Genomic DNA, 21,931 nt, shown 5'->3' on the forward strand with positions numbered 1-21,931 from the left:
AAACGTGATCTAATATGATCAAGATATAATACAGGACCTAGTTGCACAAATGTTATTTAAATGTCAGTTAATGTCAGTTAAATTTAACTGACAGACAGTTAACATTTAGTTATCACTACATAAATGTAAGAGTTAACTGTTAGTTATAGTTAACTAACCGTTGGGCAACTGGGTCTAGGAATGTACAATCCAAGTTCAGATTAATTGATATGGTATGTTGATCTAATATTAGTTAGTGACATTGTCACTGCCTGTCTGCAGACATTGTTTGCATTATTAAAGTGGTTAGAAGGTGGGACAAAACCCAACACTTCTATAGTTCACATCACCTTCTAAGAAATATAACAACCCGACAATGTTTTTGAGAGTATAATACTTCATAAATGTTTTTATCTGTGTCGACGACAAGACATGTATAATCTTTCGTTAATTCATTTACTCAAGCATTTAAGAAAGATGTTCAGACGCTACTTTTAATATCTAAAGTTTGCTGCAAACCGCAATTCAGCTTTATGCAAGGTGAAGATAACGAACAGTGATCAATCTCATAACTCCTACAAGCAATACAAAATAGATAGTTGGGCAAACACGGACCCCTGGACACACCAGAGGTGGGATCAGGTGCCTAGGAGGAGTAAGCATCCCCTGTTGACCGGTCACACCCGCCGTGAGCCCCATATCCTGATCAGGTAAACGGAGTTATCCGCAGTCAAAATCAGTGTGCCAAGAACGGCTTAACAATCGGTATGAAACACGTCAGACAACATTTGACCAAATGCTAGGTTGTATTGACGAACTAGATCATTATAACGACCAGAGAATTTGCAAAATGCTGACTTCAATCGAGACTGTTGAAACCCCTGTACCATCAATTTGTTTGTCAGTAGCCTACCTTGATTTCAAAACTGACTATACGCAGAGCAAGCTCTTGCATATCGAATTAGTTGAGATATATAAACACCACATGCAGGTGATAATGGAATATTGATACATAAATATGGGAAGTTGACGATGGAGAAGCTGAAATCATCCTGTTTGTCATAGAGTTGAGTTGTCAGTTTGCCGTTAATGTCTACTTTCAATAAAATACCTAAGTATGAAGCAGGGATATATCAAATCGACATATGAATGAAAGTTATCATTGTTAATAGACAATCAATATATCGAAATGTCGAATTGAAGGCCACAGCGAGATAATTTGTTCTTCTCACGTAGAAGTTTTTGAATAAATTCTGCTTCATATGAAAATAGAAACAGCTCAGTTAACAAAAGAGCACAATGCGTGCCCATTGGAATTCCAACAGAGTGTTGGAAGACTTGACCACCAAAGACCACGAAGATATTGTCAATGAGGAACTCTAGCATATTTTTATATCAACTTCAGAGTACTTGTGCGTGGAATCAGAGTGGTGTTTAACAAAGTAAGTTTTTGAATTACTTATCACTAGATCATGTATCATATCATGTATTGCTAATGTGTTAAAAACAGATAATAAACAGAAAGTTCGTGTTTCAAATATATTGTTCGTATCTCAGGTAACGAAATCGAGAACAATATAGTCTAAACTGTTGATAAAGTAATTGAGAAGAGTAGAGTCTAGGTTTAGATTAATTGATATAGTGTGTCAGTGAGATTGTTACTGTCTGTATACAGAAATTGTTTAAGATAATCAAGTGGATAGAAAGTTGGGCAAAGCCGATACTTATATGGCTCACACCACCTTCTGACGACTTTAACAACTCGACAATGTTTTTGGAGATAGTATAGAACTTTAATAAGTAGTTTTGTTGATGGCGAAGACAGGACATAATAATACAGAATCTATAGTTGATTTATTTGCTTAAACATTTAAGAAAGATGGTTTAGACTCGCTAAATTTGCTATCCAATTTTTTAAGTCGTCGCCTGTAGAGTGCAAACCAGTGCAGCATTCTATTCATTGACATATCGTAAACAAAACTGGAATAGAACCGAACCTGTGACAATCATTCATAATAGTCTTTGTCTTTTCTTTCTTTAACATTTATGTTTTTGAACTAGTAACATGCATTGTGTCTTTTTTAACAATTCAGTCTTGTCTAAATGTGAATTACAAGCAAACTCCCTCGACTTAGAGAAGAAAGGTAAAATTTGTGGAAAAAAGAAAAAGTAGCGAATAGTAGTATCTTCTCCTGACAGATATTATCTTTCGTTCAGGAATTTCAACACAAATTAAACGGCAATGAGGTACATTAAGCATTTAATAAAGTTTGGTAATATATATATATATATATATATATATATATATATATATATATAAATAGATATGAAGAGAAATAGAAATATTGCCAGTGTAATGTTTTTTCTCATAAACAAGGAGGACACAGAGACGAGATGAGCACACATACTTGAGAAGGAGACTCATTTTTTAATTTCAACAAAGCAGACTATATAGAATACTTAATTAATTCTGGTAATATAACCTTATTATTTTACTGAGTTTTTGAAATATATTTGGAAAAGACCGATGAATACTTACGCAATCCTGTGTCCCATCCTTCATCCAAATTGGTTGCTAGAAAATAAACTCGATGTATTGAAATAAGGAAATGCATACATTAGAGATATGGAAGTTACGCAAACGTAATGGATGCAGTAATCTTATTACTAAATTAAACATCATAGCAAAAATTGTGTATTTAAAATGAATTAAAAAAATATAATGTACAGACAATCCTATTTGAAATACACTTTTGGTACATCAGTTAAGTGGATTTGAATAATGGAAAGAATGTGATATAAAATGGTCAAGAAATAATACAGAACCGTAAATCTAAGTTTAGATTAATTGACATGGATGGTTGATCTATTATTAGTGAGATTGTTACTGCCTGTCTACATAGATTGTTTGGGTTTTTCAAGTGGGTAGAAAGTGGAAGCGAAACTTATATGGTTCTTATCACCTTCTAACGACTTTAACAACCCGAACATTTTTTTTCATAGTAGAATACTTCATAAGTGGGGCCCCGACAAAGCTCCATCTAATACAATATATTTGTCTATTGCATCGCGCAACATCGATATATAAAGATATATAAATGATACGCATCAAAAAATGATATTATAGTAGTGAAATATATACATATAGATATTACTCAAAATAAATTACATACTACAGCATACATTAATAAGCATTTTATGCAACTGTATAAACACTACAGGAGAAATATTGACAGATTTGTGAGTAATTAAGGTGGATCGATCCTCATGTGACTTATCAATAATAATGGTTAAAAGTGCAAAACTATTAATTTCCAACCAATATAGTTGAATTTAAACAATAATCAAAGAAAATGTGTATGTTGCCACATTTTTAAAGATGTCAGACTTAAAAAAACGGAAGTATATGTTAACATCAGAAAATCACACATTTTCGTTGTACAGAATAATTAGAATAGATAAAAACTTGTTGAAATGACAAATTTTAAATGTCAACAGTTTTAAAAAAACTGCTAAGTCATAAATATGTATAAATTAATTGTGGATATTAGGGAAATCATGCATGATAGACATGCAGTAGAAGAAATACCAGCATAGGAGTTATTGCCCTTGATAACATTTTTTAAATTATAAAGAATTGATTATCTATAAAAATGTACACTTTTTCAATATAAATAGTTTACCAAATTTTTTATTTTATGCAGTGAATAAAATTCCTCTGAAGATATATTTCTATCATGCGCAAAGTTTAATTTGATAAAAGGTTTTTGCAAAAACTATGACATCACACGAGGATCGATTGACTTTAAATAGCATAAATATATAAATACAGTTTTGTTTACAAATTGTAATCATATTTCTAGTGGGGGACGCTCAGCAAACCAAAGACCATAGTCCATAATACAGCTAGTCCCCCACTAGCATTGGTTCGAGGGCCAGGTCACTGATCGATGCGACAAATTATAGACGTAAATATATATCCTTGAAAAGATGAAAACTTCTGCATTGAAACATTCGTCAAAAAAGAGCACATATTATCAATATTCATATCTTTGCTAAGAATTCTACACCTCATTTTGTATTTGTAAATCTTACAGGCAACGAAGGAAAAAAGTGTTATTCAAAATGTACAGTGTACTTAGTTTTGCTACATGTAGAATAAACTTATAAAATTAAATCACAATGATGTTCCATGTTATATCAAAATTTACAATATCGGATATATTGCTCCAAATTTCTTTTCACACAATACAATCAAACATAAAATGTTCAATATTTTCCACTGTATTACAATAAGGACAATTTTTATTGACGTTTTTCCATTTGCTAACATAGGCATTACTTGTAAGTAGGTTATGAAGTAATTTGAAATTGAATTCTTTAAAATAAGTATTCTGTACTTTTTCTTGATAGATTTTCTCCTATACATTACCGTATGAGAGTTGAAATTTTCTTGACCAGTATTGTTGGATGAAAGGTTTTCGAGATTTATTTCATATTATGATTTGGTAGAAAAAATTGGATTTTTTTTGTCGAAAATAACTTGTAATTTCCTCTGAAAGTAAAATATTGTATTAATATTTGTACCTTTATTTGTTTGAAAGAAATTGACTTTTTGAAAATCAACAACGCTTAAGACGTCACATCATTTAAAAATACTTCTCAACATTATGTACTCACACAGGTAGTTTGTCCTAGACACTAAGTGTCTTTTAATTTCTTCAATAGATTTGAAACCATTTGTAATAATCAAATTGTAATGAAGTTGATTAAGTTTTGCTGATTTAGCGTTTTGTATTTTTCGTTTGTTTCGATTTTGATGCGAATGGGTTATCGTAAGAGTGAGTCGGGTGGGAGTTATTTTTAGTTGCTAGTATTAAAGAGACCGGTTTGGCTGGCTGTAAGCTAGATGGGCACGGTAACGACATCATCAAAGTTCCACGTTGAGAAGTCCTAGAAGTTCGGAGGATAGTTATTTTTGTCCCCCATCGAAACGCGGAAGGGAACATAGAAATACCGATGTCCGTGCATCCGTCCGTGCCACTTCACGTTTTGGACGCAACTCCTCAGAAACCGCTCAACAGATTTTGTTCTTATTAAGTAGGATTTTTAGTCACCATATGTAGTTGATCAAATTTCGCTGCCATTTTGATTCGACAATTTTGACAGGAGTTATGGGAATTTGTTGAATTTTTTCATGCTACACTGTAGGAACACTTTATGGACGCAACTCCTCTGAACCCGCACGATGAATTTTGTTCATAATTTGTAGGATCGTTAGTCACCATGTGTAGTTGATCATATTATGCCTGAATTTCAATTCGACAATTTTGACAGGAGTTATGGGACTTTGTTGAATTTGTACATGCTACACTATAGGAAAACGTTTTGGACGCAACGCCTCCGAAACCGCTCAACGGATTTTGTTCATAATTTGTACATAATTAACTATAGGAACACTTTTTGGACGCCACCCCTTCGAAACCCCTCACTAGATTCCATTCAAATTTTGTAGGATTGTTAGTCACCATATGTAGTTGATCATATTGCGCCGTCATTTTATTCGAGAATCTTTAGAGGTGTTATGAAAGTTTGTTGAATTTGTACATTCTACACTATAGGAACACTTTATGGACGCAACTCCTCCGAAACCGCTCGATGGATTTTGTTCATAATTTGTAGGATCGTTAGTCACCATATGTAGTTGATCATATTATGCCGGAATTTCGATTCGACAATTTTGACAGGAGTTATGGGACTTTCTTGAATTTGTACATACTACACTATAGGAACACTTTGTGGACTCAACTCCTCCGAAAGCGCTCAACGGATTTTGTTCATAATTTGTAGGATTGTTAATCACCACGTTTAATTGATCATATTTTGCTACCATTTTGATTCAACAAATTTTATAGGTGTTATTGGACTTTGTTGAATTTGTACAGAGTACACTATAGGAACACTTTGTGGACGCCACTCCTCCAAAACTGCTCACCGGATTTCATTCATATTTTGTAGGATTGTTAGTCACTATATGTAGTTGATTATATTGCGCCGTCATTTTGATTTAACAATCTTTACAAGAGTTATGAAACTTTGTTGAATTTGTATATGCTACACTATAGAAACACTTTGTGGATGCCACTCCTCCGAAACCGCCCGCCGGATTTCATTTAAATTTTGTAGGATTGTTAGTCACCATATGTATTGATCATATTGCGCCGCCAGTTTGATTCTACAAATTTTACAGCAGCAATGGGACTTTTGTGCCTCAACTTTTTTTGCGGTGGTTGGGGACATGGCTACGCGTAGCAATCTTGTCCTGTCAGGTTCTATGTAAGACATTTGAAGAAATATAACTACTGAAATAGGAGTTTGTTCGGAGGGCACATCTTTTTCCTAGCCGGTAAGCGTACTTTGTTTGTATTCTGATAGTTCGTGAGTATTAATAATTAGTCTAGATCGATCTATCTATTTGTAAGTTCTCGGTTTCTTGTTTAATTGCAAGTTGGTAGTTTTTATGAAATTAATTTCAGTGCGCACATAGGTGTTTAGAAAAACCACTTTCAACCCGAAGGCAGGCAGAGAGTTGCGGGATTCGGATATACGGAGGCCCATGCGGATATTGTGCTACAATATGGAAGGGCGTAGTGTACCTTCGTAGAGAATAACCCGAGACTTGGGAGGCATCGGGACCTTGGTGTATTGTCAGGAGTTGACGACAGCTAGTGCATGGCTTGTATGGTGGTGGATTGTTTTCCGTTCTGGGCGTGCTTATCGCAAGTTGGCGGGAAACCGGAACAGTGTCTTCAGAGTGCAGATTAGTAACATTATCAAGTTAAAGTAACTCGAAATTTAGAAACAAAATCAAAGAATATTATATTACAGAAAAAGAGGATTGAATAGTTGGAACGTTTTCTAAATCATACTACTTTTGTACTTACTGTACATTTGCTTTACATCTGATACGTACTCTCGGACTTTTCAAAAGAGAACTCTGTTTACAACGTATCGGATATCTATATTGTCAATTGAGTATTCGTGTAAATTAGTGTTGAGAGTGAAAGGAGTGGGTGTGCATATTTTCTTTTATATTTATTTTTTCAAGTAATAAATTTGTTATTGTTTATTCTAGAACTTATCGTTAGTCTTTGCTCAATCTGACAAAATCGAAAAAAAAAAAAACTCAATGCAACCAGACATAAATAGTTATACATGTACACATATACACATAATAGATTATTTTCATTCAAATAAAATGATATATTAAAGTATATAAATATGAAAGTTTTGGGCATTTGTTTATAGAAGAAAAGACAGGTTAGAGATAAGAGTTTGAAAGGAAAGAAGAAAGTCATTTAAAGAGATGCAACACATAGAGAGAAACAGGGCTTTTCATAGCTTATTATGAATGTTTAATTTTTTGTAAGGCATTTTTCAAACATTTGTTGAATTCGTTGTACTTACAATTTTTCATTAAAATGAATTTTTCAACATATAATCGACTAATTACATTCTTTTTTAGGGTCTCAAAGCTGAACCTCTTTGAAGGGGTGAACTTGTATGTATAAATATAGTATCTAATTATTAGAATTATAAGATTTTCCAGACGGTGTAATTTAACATTATTCAATTTACCAAACAAAATTGAATTTCTGCTTGTGTTTATATCAATATCTAATGTAGACTTTAAACAATGTTCTACCTCAAACCAAAGATCTTTTATTAGATAACATTCTGAAAACAAATGATCTAATGTCTCTGGCAATTGATTGCAGTAAGAGCATAGTATAGAGTCTTTGATGCTACATATATTCAGGTAGTAGTTTGTAGCAGATAATCTGTGAAGCATTTAGAATTGAAACCACTGCAATTTTGTTTCTACAGTTGTTTTAAAAGGAAGCATATAAATAGTATCCCATTCTTTTCTGCTAAAGTTGGTACCATTTTCAATCCATTTATTTTCAGAAGTTAAATTTTTTTCTTTGAAATAAGGACGTTATACATAGCTTGGCAACCTTTCTTATATGTGAATAATAGTTCAATAGTAGAGGGATATCTGATATTGTAATCTTTTAAAATAATCTTATTATTCTTTTGTATATATTTCTTTATTGCTGTAACAAGACCTGAAAACTGGAGGAAGTTTACTTTTCCTGTAGACATCTCTTTAAATTCTGTAAATGACATAAATGAATTGTCCATATTACATAGGTCACCAATGTGTAAAACTTGATGAGGTGGGGTCAAAGTCGAAACTTATATGGTTTGCATAATCTCCTGACGACTTTAACACCTGACACGTTTTGGGGGACAGTATAAAACTTAATGAGTTTTTTGTCCTCATAGACAATATGAATGAAATTGCAGTTATTTTGGAAGGTGAATTTTGGGGATTTCTGGTCGGTCTTGGGGTCATTTGACGTTGCACATGCAATTCCCTCTCTCTTAAGCCCGAACTCTAGGCAAGCGGGCGTGTCTAAAAGCACGCAGCATTGTAGTCGTTGTATTTGTCGAGTTTTTATAAGTTGTTCTTGTTAGTTGTTAATATATGTGTTTCTGAGTGTTTTTCCTGCGTTTTCGTTTATAGGAAATCATTCTTTTGGCGTCGCCGGTAGGATATTTTGCCATCTTGCACCGCGGATCATAGCGGGGGCAACATTTTGAAATGTTGGAATTCATTAGTAAATTTTATTAGTTTACATGATTAAATGTAATTATTGTACATTGTCTTGTCTTATTCTGGTTTGTGGCTAGGCAGTAATTCTGATGGCCTGGTATTCTGGTCAAGGTAGTCCGAGAAGGGTAAGGCAGTATGGCAGGAAAGATTTGCGGGTACCCGAGTAGGGGATGTGGGGTTGCCTGGTGGCAGGGGTTATCCGGGGGGATGGGGGTGACGTTACGCGGGGCGTGACGGGCTGTGTGCATTATAGATAAAGATTGTTAAAATCATATATATTGGTGAGCCAGGCTACTTTCAAGTTTGTTTACCTGTGGTAACCCCCACTAATATTAGTTAGTGACATTGTCACTGCCTGTCTGCAGAAATTGTTTGCATTATTAAAGTGGTTAGAAGGTGGGACAAAACCCAAAACTTCTATAGTTCATATCACCTTCTAAGAAATATAACAACCCGACAATGTTTTAAGAGTATAATACTTCATAAGTGTTTTATCTGTGTCGACGACAATACATGTATAATCTTTTGTTGATTCATTTACTCAAGCATTTAAGAAAGATGGTCCAGACACCACTTTTGATATCTAAAGTTTGCTATCTACAGTCTGTAAACCGCAGTCCCGCTTTATCTTCAATAATATGTTGTAATTTTATTCAAGGCAAAGCAAATTCCCAATAAAACCTCATTCTATATTTGTGTCCTTTCTCAAGCGCTTAAGTTTGTCTTCTGGCAATATGAATATTTTTCTTTTTAAATGTAAAACTTTTACGGTACCAATTTTGATGCACCAGAGGCACATTTCCACAAAAAAGTCTCTTCAGTGATGCTCAACCGAAATGTTTGAAATCCGAAATAACAATAAACTTGTAAGAGCTATTTTAGGTGGAAAACAGAGTGCTAAAAATTGGAGTCCAATTCGTCTAAGAATAAGTGCTAAGCATGAGGGAGATAATCCTTAATTTTGAAATGAATTTCTACATTTTACCGCAGCAATTAAATATACATCCGTATTTTCAAGCTAGTAACGAAGTACTTAGCTACTGGACTGTAGAGACTCGTAGGACCGAGATCAGTTATTTCTGTCACAGAATGAACAGTTTAAGGCTTAAATCCCCTGGTGTGTCCAGGGGTCTGTGTTTGCCCAACTCTCTATTTTATATTGCTTGTAGGAGTTTTGAGATTGATCACTGTTCGTTATATTCACCCTTCATACTACTTAAGACTGATTCTATGTAACTATCAAAATTCAGTGGCCACGGTATGTCACAGATTTTTATGAAACTTTGTGTGTAACAATATTATGATAGATATAAAACAAAAAGGACATGCAAAGGTTTGACTTAGCAACGGTTTCCATGGAAACCGATCCTCTAACAACAGCTGGACAAGATATGCACATGTATGTTATATTTTGAATAATCAAAAATTAAACGCTATTGTTTATAAAAACAACAATTGTAAAAATTATTTTGAGCTAGGTTCTAGCTTTTAGATTTTTTTGGTATTTATTTAACCCCTTGAAAACAATAGAAATAATTATTTTTATGATGTATAAGGGTTTGATATATGTAATTTTTAGAGAGGGATAAAATATATTTGCCCAGTCATTTGGTGTAAACTCACATGCTAGTAAAATGTATTGAATCTTACTTTAAAAAAGTACAAAAACACATTTGTGGAGAAACCAAAGGTAAACACATATACCAGTAGTTATTGCCCTTTGTAACACTCTCTTGCATTGGAGATATGAACAGCCTTCATTTGTTTTCAGTATGGCAGGAGGTGGAAATTGAGTTTTTATTCAATTTGTTCTTCAGAAGTTTATCAATATCAGATGCTCTTTGTTCACTTAATTCACTACCACGATCTTTATCTTTAATTGTGCTAAAGGATTCCGGTTTATTTCATGGAATACAAATCCGTTTGATCTTTGCCATAGTCACCGGACTCTAGCATCCAATCATCTACGTAATTCGTAGAAAAAGTAAATGTTGTGGAATTTAACGCTTTATTGCATCACATCCGACTAAAAAAATGACCAGGGAAACAGAAGGCTGACAGACATATTCATAGAAAATATGAAAAAGCCCTGTCTGTTGCCGTGTTGGAACTTGTATTGACGTAAGTATTCTATTTGATTCAGAATCCAAATTCTAAAGTAAAGGCTGAATAAAATGTATCAGAAAATTTGGCATTTAGTAAACATATGAGAACCCCAATTTATTTTATACTGACCACTAGCCTAGTCAGCTATAGTGGTATACATGTAGACTGAACATTGTAAGTAGTCCTGTCATTTACTGCATGGGTGTACAATATAGAATACTAGTTAAGTATGTCCCCAACCTAACATTCACTCAGGGAGTTTCCTATCACATTTACACAGAGTTCAGGATCTGTATAAATTGGGGAATACTTATAAAATCATGTTTCATGTGGAAATTTTCAAAAGGACTAGGCTTAATTTATGTAATCCTAAGTGATGACCCTCTCTCTCTCTCTCTCTCTCTCTCTCTCTCTCTCTCTCTCTCTCTCTCTCTCTCTCTGACTGTCAAGTTTACAATAAAAACAAACATGTGAATGCCTGTGTGCATTATAGATAAAGATTGTTAAAATCATATATATTGGTGAGCCAGGCTACTTTCAAGTTTGTTTACCTGTGGTAACCCCCACTAATATGTGATGGTTCTAATCTACAGAAGAAATCACACAAATACTATTATGATTTAAAGTTTTCTCATTTCTGTAATTATGAACTTTAGGACACTTGATTTGGAAAAATTAAATGATGAAAAATTTATGATTTTGAATTGGGTCCTGTAACTGGGCCCTCAAATTTTAATACATGTAGGTCCTGTCAACTGAAGTAAATCAAAAAATATTAAATGTAAATTGTAAATATTCAAATACTTTTGAATTCTTACTTTTTCATCCAATAATCACATATTTTGGCCAAAGTACATGACCACTATTTTATGTAATTAATGTGTGCTTTTCTGTGTTTCAGCTGTATGAGCATCATACTGTGCAAATCACCTAAAGATGGAGTTGACCAAGTTGCTGACTTTGAGGAGGTAAATATTCAGCATTAATACATACACATTGAATACATAATTTTAAATTCAAATTTGAATCCCAGTATTATAAATCCTAAAACAAATTAATAGATGTGGGAAATGTGGTACATTGGGTTTAGTTTCTTGGTTATAGAGCCTGCATGGAAACTGAATTCTCTAGAATAATCACATGAGACCATCCATTTTTTATGCGACATGATGACTTGAAACGTTTTCATCACAACTTCCTAAAAAAAAATATTATTTCACTTAATTAGCATACTCAAAAAGACTATTTGTTTTGTTGTCAATGACGCACATATATATGTACACATGTGTATGAGCTTGGTATCATTTGTAAAAATGATTGATTCTAATTAGGTCAATGTTGAGAATCACTCAAGTGTCTACATGTTGCTATTTGTGTGCGTCAGTCATCATAAGACGTTAATTGAACATTAATATTTTTTCTTGATAACCACCCTTCCAATTCTTTTCAAATTTCTTTTAAGCATCTTTGGGACAGGGGGAATTAACATAGATTGTAAATCTAAGGACTCTGGATTGACGGTACTTTTAAAAATGCTCTATACCAGAATTGAGAATTTTGTTTTAGAACCAGGGTTTGATTTCTTCAATTTTATGGAGAAAACTTCTTCAGATATACACTTCGTTAAATTGTAGAGTTGGGGATGGGGGGGGGGGGGTATAAGTGTATTTGACATTTATTTGTGTCCAAATTATGCAATTAGTACTGAGGATTTCAGTAGTAGTCTGTTTTTAAAACAACAGACACCTAGAATCTCATAACTCCTACAAGCAATACAAAATAGATAGTTGGGCAAACACGGACCCCTGGACACACCAGAGGTGGGATCAGGTGCCTAGGAGGAGTAAGCATCCCCTGTTGACCGGTCACACCCGCCGTGAGCCCCATATCCTGATCAGGTAAACGGAGTTATCCGCAGTCAAAATCAGTGTGCCAAGAACGGCTTAACAATCGGTATGAAACACGTCAGACAACATTTGACCAAATGCTAGGTTGTATTGACGAACTAGATCATTATAACGACCAGAGAATTTGCAAAATGCTGACTTCAATCGAGACTGTTGAAACCCCTGTACCATCAATTTGTTTGTCAGTAGCCTACCTTGATTTCAAAACTGACTATACGCAGAGCAAGCTCTTGCATATCGAATTAGTTGAGATATATAAACACCACATGCAGGTGATAATGGAATATTGATACATAAATATGGGAAGTTGACGATGGAGAAGCTGAAATCATCCTGTTTGTCATAGAGTTGAGTTGTCAGTTTGCCGTTAATGTCTACTTTCAATAAAATACCTAAGTATGAAGCAGGGATATATCAAATCGACATATGAATGAAAGTTATCATTGTTAATAGACAATCAATATATCGAAATGTCGAATTGAAGGCCACAGCGAGATAATTTGTTCTTCTCACGTAGAAGTTTTTGAATAAATTCTGCTTCATATGAAAATAGAAACAGCTCAGTTAACAAAAGAGCACAATGCGTGCCCATTGGAATTCCAACAGAGTGTTGGAAGACTTGACCACCAAAGACCACAAAGATATTGTCAATGAGGAACTCTAGCATATTTTTATATCAACTTCAGAGTACTTGTGCGTGGAATCAGAGTGGTGTTTAACAAAGTAAGTTTTTGAATTACTTATCACTAGATCATGTATCATATCATGTATTGCTAATGTGTTAAAAACAGATAATAAACAGAAAGTTCGTGTTTCAAATATATTTTTCGTATCTCAGGTAACGAAATCGAGAACAATATAGTCTAAACTGTTGATAAAGTAATTGAGAAGAGTAGAGTCTAGGTTTAGATTAATTGATATAGTGTGTCAGTGAGATTGTTACTGTCTGTATACAGAAATTGTTTAAGATAATCAAGTGGTTAGAAAGTTGGGCAAAGCCGATACTTATATGGCTCACACCACCTTCTGACGACTTTAACAACTCGACAATGTTTTTGGAGATAGTATAGAACTTTAATAAGTAGTTTTGTTGATGGCGAAGACAGGACATAATAATACAGAATCTATAGTTGATTTATTTGCTTAAACATTTAAGAAAGATGGTTTAGACTCGCTAAATTTGCTATCCAATTTTTTAAGTCGTCGCCTGTAGAGTGCAAACCAGTGCAGCATTCTATTCATTGACATATCGTAAACAAAACTGGAATAGAACCGAACCTGTGACAATCATTCATAATAGTCTTTGTCTTTTCTTTCTTTAACATTTATGTTTTTGAACTAGTAACATGCATTGTGTCTTTTTTAACAATTCAGTCTTGTCTAAATGTGAATTACAAGCAAACTCCCTCGACTTAGAGAAGAAAGGTAAAATTTGTGGAAAAAAGAAAAAGTAGCGAATAGTAGTATCTTCTCCTGACAGATATTATCTTTCGTTCAGGAATTTCAACACAAATTAAACGGCAATGAGGTACATTAAGCATTTAATAAAGTTTGGTAATATATATATATATATATATATATAGATAGATAGATAGATAGATATGAAGAGAAATAGAAATATTGCCAGTGTAATGTTTTTTCTCATAAACAAGGAGGACACAGAGACGAGATGAGCACACATACTTGAGAAGGAGACTCATTTTTTAATTTCAACAAAGCAGACTATATAGAATACTTAATTAATTCTGGTAATATAACCTTATTATTTTACTGAGTTTTTGAAATATATTTGGAAAAGACCGATGAATACTTACGCAATCCTGTGTCCCATCCTTCATCCAAATTGGTTGCTAGAAAATAAACTCGATGTATTGAAATAAGGAAATGCATACATTAGAGATATGGAAGTTACGCAAACGTAATGGATGCAGTAATCTTATTACTAAATTAAACATCATAGCAAAAATTGTGTATTTAAAATGAATTAAAAAAATATAATGTACAGACAATCCTATTTGAAATACACTTTTGGTACATCAGTTAAGTGGATTTGAATAATGGAAAGAATGTGATATAAAATGGTCAAGAAATAATACAGAACCGTAAATCTAAGTTTAGATTAATTGACATGGATGGTTGATCTATTATTAGTGAGATTGTTACTGCCTGTCTACATAGATTGTTTGGGTTTTTCAAGTGGGTAGAAAGTGGAAGCGAAACTTATATGGTTCTCATCACCTTCTAACGACTTTAACAACCCGAACATTTTTTTTCATAGTAGAATACTTCATAAGTGGGGCCCCGACAAAGCTCCATCTAATACAATATATTTGTCTATTGCATCGCGCAACATCGATATATAAAGATATATAAATGATACGCATCAAAAAATGATATTATAGTAGTGAAATATGTACATATAGATATTACTCAAAATAAATTACATACTACAGCATACATTAATAAGCATTTTATGCAACTGTATAAAGACTACAGGAAAAATATTGACAGATTTGTGAGTAATTAAGGTGGATCGATCCTCATGTGACTTATCAATAATAATGGTTAAAAGTGCAAAACTATTAATTTCCAACCAATATAGTTGAATTTAAACAATAACCAAAGAAAATGTGTATGTTGCCACATTTTTAAAGATGTCAGACTTAAAAAAACGGAAGTATATGTTAACATCAGAAAATCACACATTTTCGTTGTACAGAATAATTAGAATAGATAAAAACTTGTTGAAATGACAAATTTTAAATGTCAACAGTTTTAAAAAAACTGCTAAGTCATAAATATGTATAAATTAATTGTGGATATTAGGGAAATCATGCATGATAGACATGCAGTAGAAGAAATACCAGCATAGGAGTTATTGCCCTTGATAACATTTTTTAAATTATAAAGAATTGATTATCTATAAAAAATGTACACTTTTTCAATATAAATAGTTTACCAATTTTTTATTTTATGCAGTGAATAAAATTCCTCTGAAGATATATTTCTATCATGCGCAAAGTTTAATTTGATAAAAGATTTTTGCAAAAACTATGACATCACACGAGGATCGATTGACTTTAAATAGCATAAATATATAAATACAGTTTTGTTTACAAATTGTAATCATATTTCTAGTGGGGGACGCTCAGCAAACCAAAGACCATAGTCCATAATACAGCTAGTCCCCCACTAGCATTGGTTCGAGGGCCAGGTCACTGATCGATGCGACAAATTATAGACGTAAATATATATCCTTGAAAAGATGAAAACTTCTGCATTGAAACATTCGTCAAAAAGGAGCACATATTATCAATATTCATATCTTTGCTAAGAATTCTACACCTCATTTTGTATTTGTAAATCTTACAGGCAACGAAGGAAAAAAGTGTTATTCAAAATGTACAGTGTACTTAGTTTTGCTACATGTAGAATAAACTTATAAAATTAAATCACAATGATGTTCCATGTTATATCAAAATTTACAATATCGGATATATTGCTCCAAATTTCTTTTCACACAATACAATCAAACATAAAATGTTCAATATTTTCCACTGTATTACAATAAGGACAATTTTTATTGACGTTTTTCCATTTGCTAACATAGGCATTACTTGTAAGTAGGTTATGAAGTAATTTGAAATTGAATTCTTTAAAATAAGTATTCTGTACTTTTTCTTTGTATTTGTCGAGTTTTTATAAGTTGTTCTTGTTAGTTGTTAATATATGTGTTTCTGAGTGTTTTTCCTGCGTTTTCGTTTATAGGAAATCATTCTTTTGGCGTCGCCGGTAGGATATTTTGCCATCTTGCACCGCGGATCATAGCGGGGGCAACATTTTGAAATGTTGGAATTCATTAGTAAATTTTATTAGTTTACATGATTAAATGTAATTATTGTACATTGTCTTGTCTTATTCTGGTTTGTGGCTAGGCAGTAATTCTGATGGCCTGGTATTCTGGTCAAGGTAGTCCGAGAAGGGTAAGGCAGTATGGCAGGAAAGATTTGCGGGTACCCGAGTAGGGGATGTGGGGTTGCCTGGTGGCAGGGGTTATCCGGGGGGATGGGGGTGACGTTACGCGGGGCGTGACGGGCTGTGTGCATTATAGATAAAGATTGTTAACATCATATATATTGGTGAGCCAGGCTACTTTCAAGTTTGTTTACCTGTGGTAACCCCCACTAATATTAGTTAGTGACATTGTCACTGCCTGTCTGCAGAAATTGTTTGCATTATTAAAGTGGTTAGAAGGTGGGACAAAACCCAAAACTTCTATAGTTCATATCACCTTCTAAGAAATATAACAACCCGACAATGTTTTAAGAGTATAATACTTCATAAGTGTTTTATCTGTGTCGACGACAATACATGTATAATCTTTTGTTGATTCATTTACTCAAGCATTTAAGAAAGATGGTCCAGACACCACTTTTGATATCTAAAGTTTGCTATCTACAGTCTGTAAACCGCAGTCCCGCTTTATCTTCAATAATATGTTGTAATTTTATTCAAGGCAAAGCAAATTCCCAATAAAACCTCATTCTATATTTGTGTCCTTTCTCAAGCGCTTAAGTTTGTCTTCTGGCAATATGAATATTTTTCTTTTTAAATGTAAAACTTTTACGGTACCAATTTTGATGCACCAGAGGCAAATTTCCACAAAAAAAGTCTCTTCAGTGATGCTCAACCGAAATGTTTGAAATCCGAAATAACAATAAACTTGTAAGAGCTATTTTAGGTGGAAAACAGAGTGCTAAAAATTGGAGTCCAATTCGTCTAAGAATAAGTGCTAAGCATGAGGGAGATAATCCTTAATTTTGAAATGAATTTCTACATTTTACCGCAGCAATTAAATATACATCCGTATTTTCAAGCTAGTAACGAAGTACTTAGCTACTGGACTGTAGAGACTCGTAGGGCCGAGATCAGTTATTTCTGTCACAGAATGAACAGTTTAAGGCTTAAATCCCCTGGTGTGTCCAGGGGTCCGTGTTTGCCCAACTCTCTATTTTATATTGCTTGTAGGAGTTTTGAGATTGATCACTGTTCGTTATATTCACCCTTCATACTACTTAAGACTGATTCTATGTAACTATCAAAATTCAGTGGCCACGGTATGTCACAGATTTTTATGAAACTTTGTGTGTAACAATATTATGATAGATATAAAACAAAAAGGACATGCAAAGGTTTGACTTAGCAACGGTTTCCATGGAAACCGATCCTCTAACAACAGCTGGACAAGATATGCACATGTATGTTATATTTTGAATAATCAAAAATTAAACGCTATTGTTTATAAAAACAACAATTGTAAAAATTATTTTGAGCTAGGTTCTAGCTTTTAGATTTTTTTTGGTATTTATTTAACCCCTTGAAAACAATAGAAATAATTATTTTTATGATGTATAAGGGTTTGATATATGTAATTTTTAGAGAGGGATAAAATGTATTTGCCCAGTCATTTGGTGTAAACTCACATGCTAGTAAAATGTATTGAATCTTACTTTTAAAAAGTACAAAAACACATTTGTGGAGAAACCAAAGGTAAACACATATACCAGTAGTTTCCTCTGGTGCACAAACCAAAATACACCAGAAAGAGTTATTGCCCTTTGTAACACTCTCTTGCATTGGAGATATGAACAGCCTTCATTTGTTTTCAGTATGGCAGGAGGTGGAAATTGAGTTTTTATTCAATTTGTTCTTCAGAAGTTTATCAATATCAGATGCTCTTTGTTCACTTAATTCACTACCACGATCTTTATCTTTAATTGTGCTAAAGGATTCCGGTTTATTTCATGGAATACAAATCCGTTTGATCTTTGCCATAGTCACCGGACTCTAGCATCCAATCATCTACGTAATTCGTAGAAAAAGTAAATGTTGTGGAATTTAACGCTTTATTGCATCACATCCGACTAAAAAAATGACCAGGGAAACAGAAGGCTGACAGACATATTCATAGAAAATATGAAAAAGCCCTGTCTGTTGCCGTGTTGGAACTTGTATTGACGTAAGTATTCTATTTGATTCAGAATCCAAATTCTAAAGTAAAGGCTGAATAAAATGTATCAGAAAATTTGGCATTTAGTAAACATATGAGAACCCCAATTTATTTTATACTGACCACTAGCCTAGTCAGCTATAGTGGTATACATGTAGACTGAACATTGTAAGTAGTCCTGTCATTTACTGCATGGGTGTACAATATAGAATACTAGTTAAGTATGTCCCCAACCTAACATTCACTCAGGGAGTTTCCTATCACATTTACACAGAGTTCAGGATCTGTATAAATTGGGGAATACTTATAAAATCATGTTTCATGTGGAAATTTTCAAAAGGACTAGGCTTAATTTATGTAATCCTAAGTGATGACCCCCTCTCTCTCTCTCTCTCTCTCTCTCTCTCTCTCTCTGACTGTCAAGTTTACAATAAAAACAAGCATGTGAATGCCTGTGTGCATTATAGATAAAGATTGTTAAAATCATATATATTGGTGAGCCAGGCTACTTTCAAGTTTGTTTACCTGTGGTAACCCCCACTAATATGTGATGGTTCTAATCTACAGAAGAAATCACACAAATACTATTATGATTTAAAGTTTTCTCATTTCTGTAATTATGAACTTTAGGACACTTGATTTGGAAAAATTAAATGATGAAAAATTTATGATTTTGAATTGGGTCCTGTAACTGGGCCCTCAAATTTTAATACATGTAGGTCCTGTCAACTGAAGTAAATCAAAAAATATTAAATGTAAATTGTAAATATTCAAATACTTTTGAATTCTTACTTTTTCATCCAATAATCACATATTTTGGCCAAAGTACATGACCACTATTTTATGTAATTAATGTGTGCTTTTCTGTGTTTCAGCTGTATGAGCATCATACTGTGCAAATCACCTAAAGATGGAGTTGACCAAGTTGCTGACTTTGAGGAGGTAAATATTCAGCATTAATACATACACATTGAATACATAATTTTAAATTCAAATTTGAATCCCAGTATTATAAATCCTAAAACAAATTAATAGATGTGGGAAATGTGGTACATTGGGTTTAGTTTCTTGGTTATAGAGCCTGCATGGAAACTGAATTCTCTAGAATAATCACATGAGACCATCCATTTTTTATGCGACATGATGACTTGAAACGTTTTCATCACAACTTCCTAAAAAAAAATATTATTTCACTTAATTAGCATACTCAAAAAGACTATTTGTTTTGTTGTCAATGACGCACATATATATGTACACATGTGTATGAGCTTGGTATCATTTGTAAAAATGATTGATTCTAATTAGGTCAATGTTGAGAATCACTCAAGTGTCTACATGTTGCTATTTGTGTGCGTCAGTCATCATAAGACGTTAATTGAACATTAATATTTTTTCTTGATAACCACCCTTCCAATTCTTTTCAAATTTCTTTTAAGCATCTTTGGGACAGGGGGAATTAACATAGATTGTAAATCTAAGGACTCTGGATTGACGGTACTTTTAAAAATGCTCTATACCAGAATTGAGAATTTTGTTTTAGAACCAGGGTTTGATTTCTTCAATTTTATGGAGAAAACTTCTTCAGATATACACTTCGTTAAATTGTAGAGTTGGGGATGGGGGGGGGGGGGGTATAAGTGTATTTGACATTTATTTGTGTCCAAATTATGCAATTAGTACTGAGGATTTCAGTAGTAGTCTGTTTTTAAAACAACAGACACCTAGAATCTCATAACTCCTACAAGCAATACAAAATAGATAGTTGGGCAAACACGGACCCCTGGACACACCAGAGGTGGGATCAGGTGCCTAGGAGGAGTAAGCATCCCCTGTTGACCGGTCACACCCGCCGTGAGCCCCATATCCTGATCAGGTAAACGGAGTTATCCGCAGTCAAAATCAGTGTGCCAAGAACGGCTTAACAATCGGTATGAAACACGTCAGACAACATTTGACCAAATGCTAGGTTGTATTGACGAACTAGATCATTATAACGACCAGAGAATTTGCAAAATGCTGACTTCAATCGAGACTGTTGAAACCCCTGTACCATCAATTTGTTTGTCAGTAGCCTACCTTGATTTCAAAACTGACTATACGCAGAGCAAGCTCTTGCATATCGAATTAGTTGAGATATATAAACACCACATGCAGGTGATAATGGAATATTGATACATAAATATGGGAAGTTGACGATGGAGAAGCTGAAATCATCCTGTTTGTCATAGAGTTGAGTTGTCAGTTTGCCGTTAATGTCTACTTTCAATAAAATACCTAAGTATGAAGCAGGGATATATCAAATCGACATATGAATGAAAGTTATCATTGTTAATAGACAATCAATATATCGAAATGTCGAATTGAAGGCCACAGCGAGATAATTTGTTCTTCTCACGTAGAAGTTTTTGAATAAATTCTGCTTCATATGAAAATAGAAACAGCTCAGTTAACAAAAGAGCACAATGCGTGCCCATTGGAATTCCAACAGAGTGTTGGAAGACTTGACCACCAAAGACCACAAAGATATTGTCAATGAGGAACTCTAGCATATTTTTATATCAACTTCAGAGTACTTGTGCGTGGAATCAGAGTGGTGTTTAACAAAGTAAGTTTTTGAATTACTTATCACTAGATCATGTATCATATCATGTATTGCTAATGTGTTAAAAACAGATAATAAACAGAAAGTTCGTGTTTCAAATATATTTTTCGTATCTCAGGTAACGAAATCGAGAACAATATAGTCTAAACTGTTGATAAAGTAATTGAGAAGAGTAGAGTCTAGGTTTAGATTAATTGATATAGTGTGTCAGTGAGATTGTTACTGTCTGTATACAGAAATTGTTTAAGATAATCAAGTGGTTAGAAAGTTGGGCAAAGCCGATACTTATATGGCTCACACCACCTTCTGACGACTTTAACAACTCGACAATGTTTTTGGAGATAGTATAGAACTTTAATAAGTAGTTTTGTTGATGGCGAAGACAGGACATAATAATACAGAATCTATAGTTGATTTATTTGCTTAAACATTTAAGAAAGATGGTTTAGACTCGCTAAATTTGCTATCCAATTTTTTAAGTCGTCGCCTGTAGAGTGCAAACCAGTGCAGCATTCTATTCATTGACATATCGTAAACAAAACTGGAATAGAACCGAACCTGTGACAATCATTCATAATAGTCTTTGTCTTTTCTTTCTTTAACATTTATGTTTTTGAACTAGTAACATGCATTGTGTCTTTTTTAAC

At 33.6% G+C, this 21,931-nt stretch overlaps 1 protein-coding gene across 5 annotated transcripts in view; it reads right to left on the bottom strand.

The window, feature by feature from the left end:
- Window positions 1-21,931, bottom strand: part of LOC125659834 (uncharacterized) — a 106,314-nt gene that overhangs the window by 22,284 nt on the left and 62,099 nt on the right. For 3 of the 5 annotated variants that reach the window (XM_056146660.1, XM_056146661.1, XM_056146659.1), the window contains 2 exons: window positions 14,487-14,522; window positions 2,519-2,554 (listed from right to left, as the gene is read on the bottom strand). In XM_056146660.1, coding sequence (XP_056002635.1) covers window positions 2,519-2,554; window positions 14,487-14,522 — 72 coding nt within the window. The remainder of the gene's footprint in view (window positions 1-2,518; window positions 2,555-14,486; window positions 14,523-21,931) is intronic. The other 2 variants (XM_056146663.1, XM_056146662.1) reach the window with 1 other exon arrangement.

Source organism: Ostrea edulis, chromosome 8 (assembly GCF_947568905.1).
Source record: "Ostrea edulis chromosome 8, xbOstEdul1.1, whole genome shotgun sequence".
Classification (NCBI taxonomy): Eukaryota; Metazoa; Mollusca; class Bivalvia; order Ostreida; family Ostreidae; genus Ostrea; species Ostrea edulis.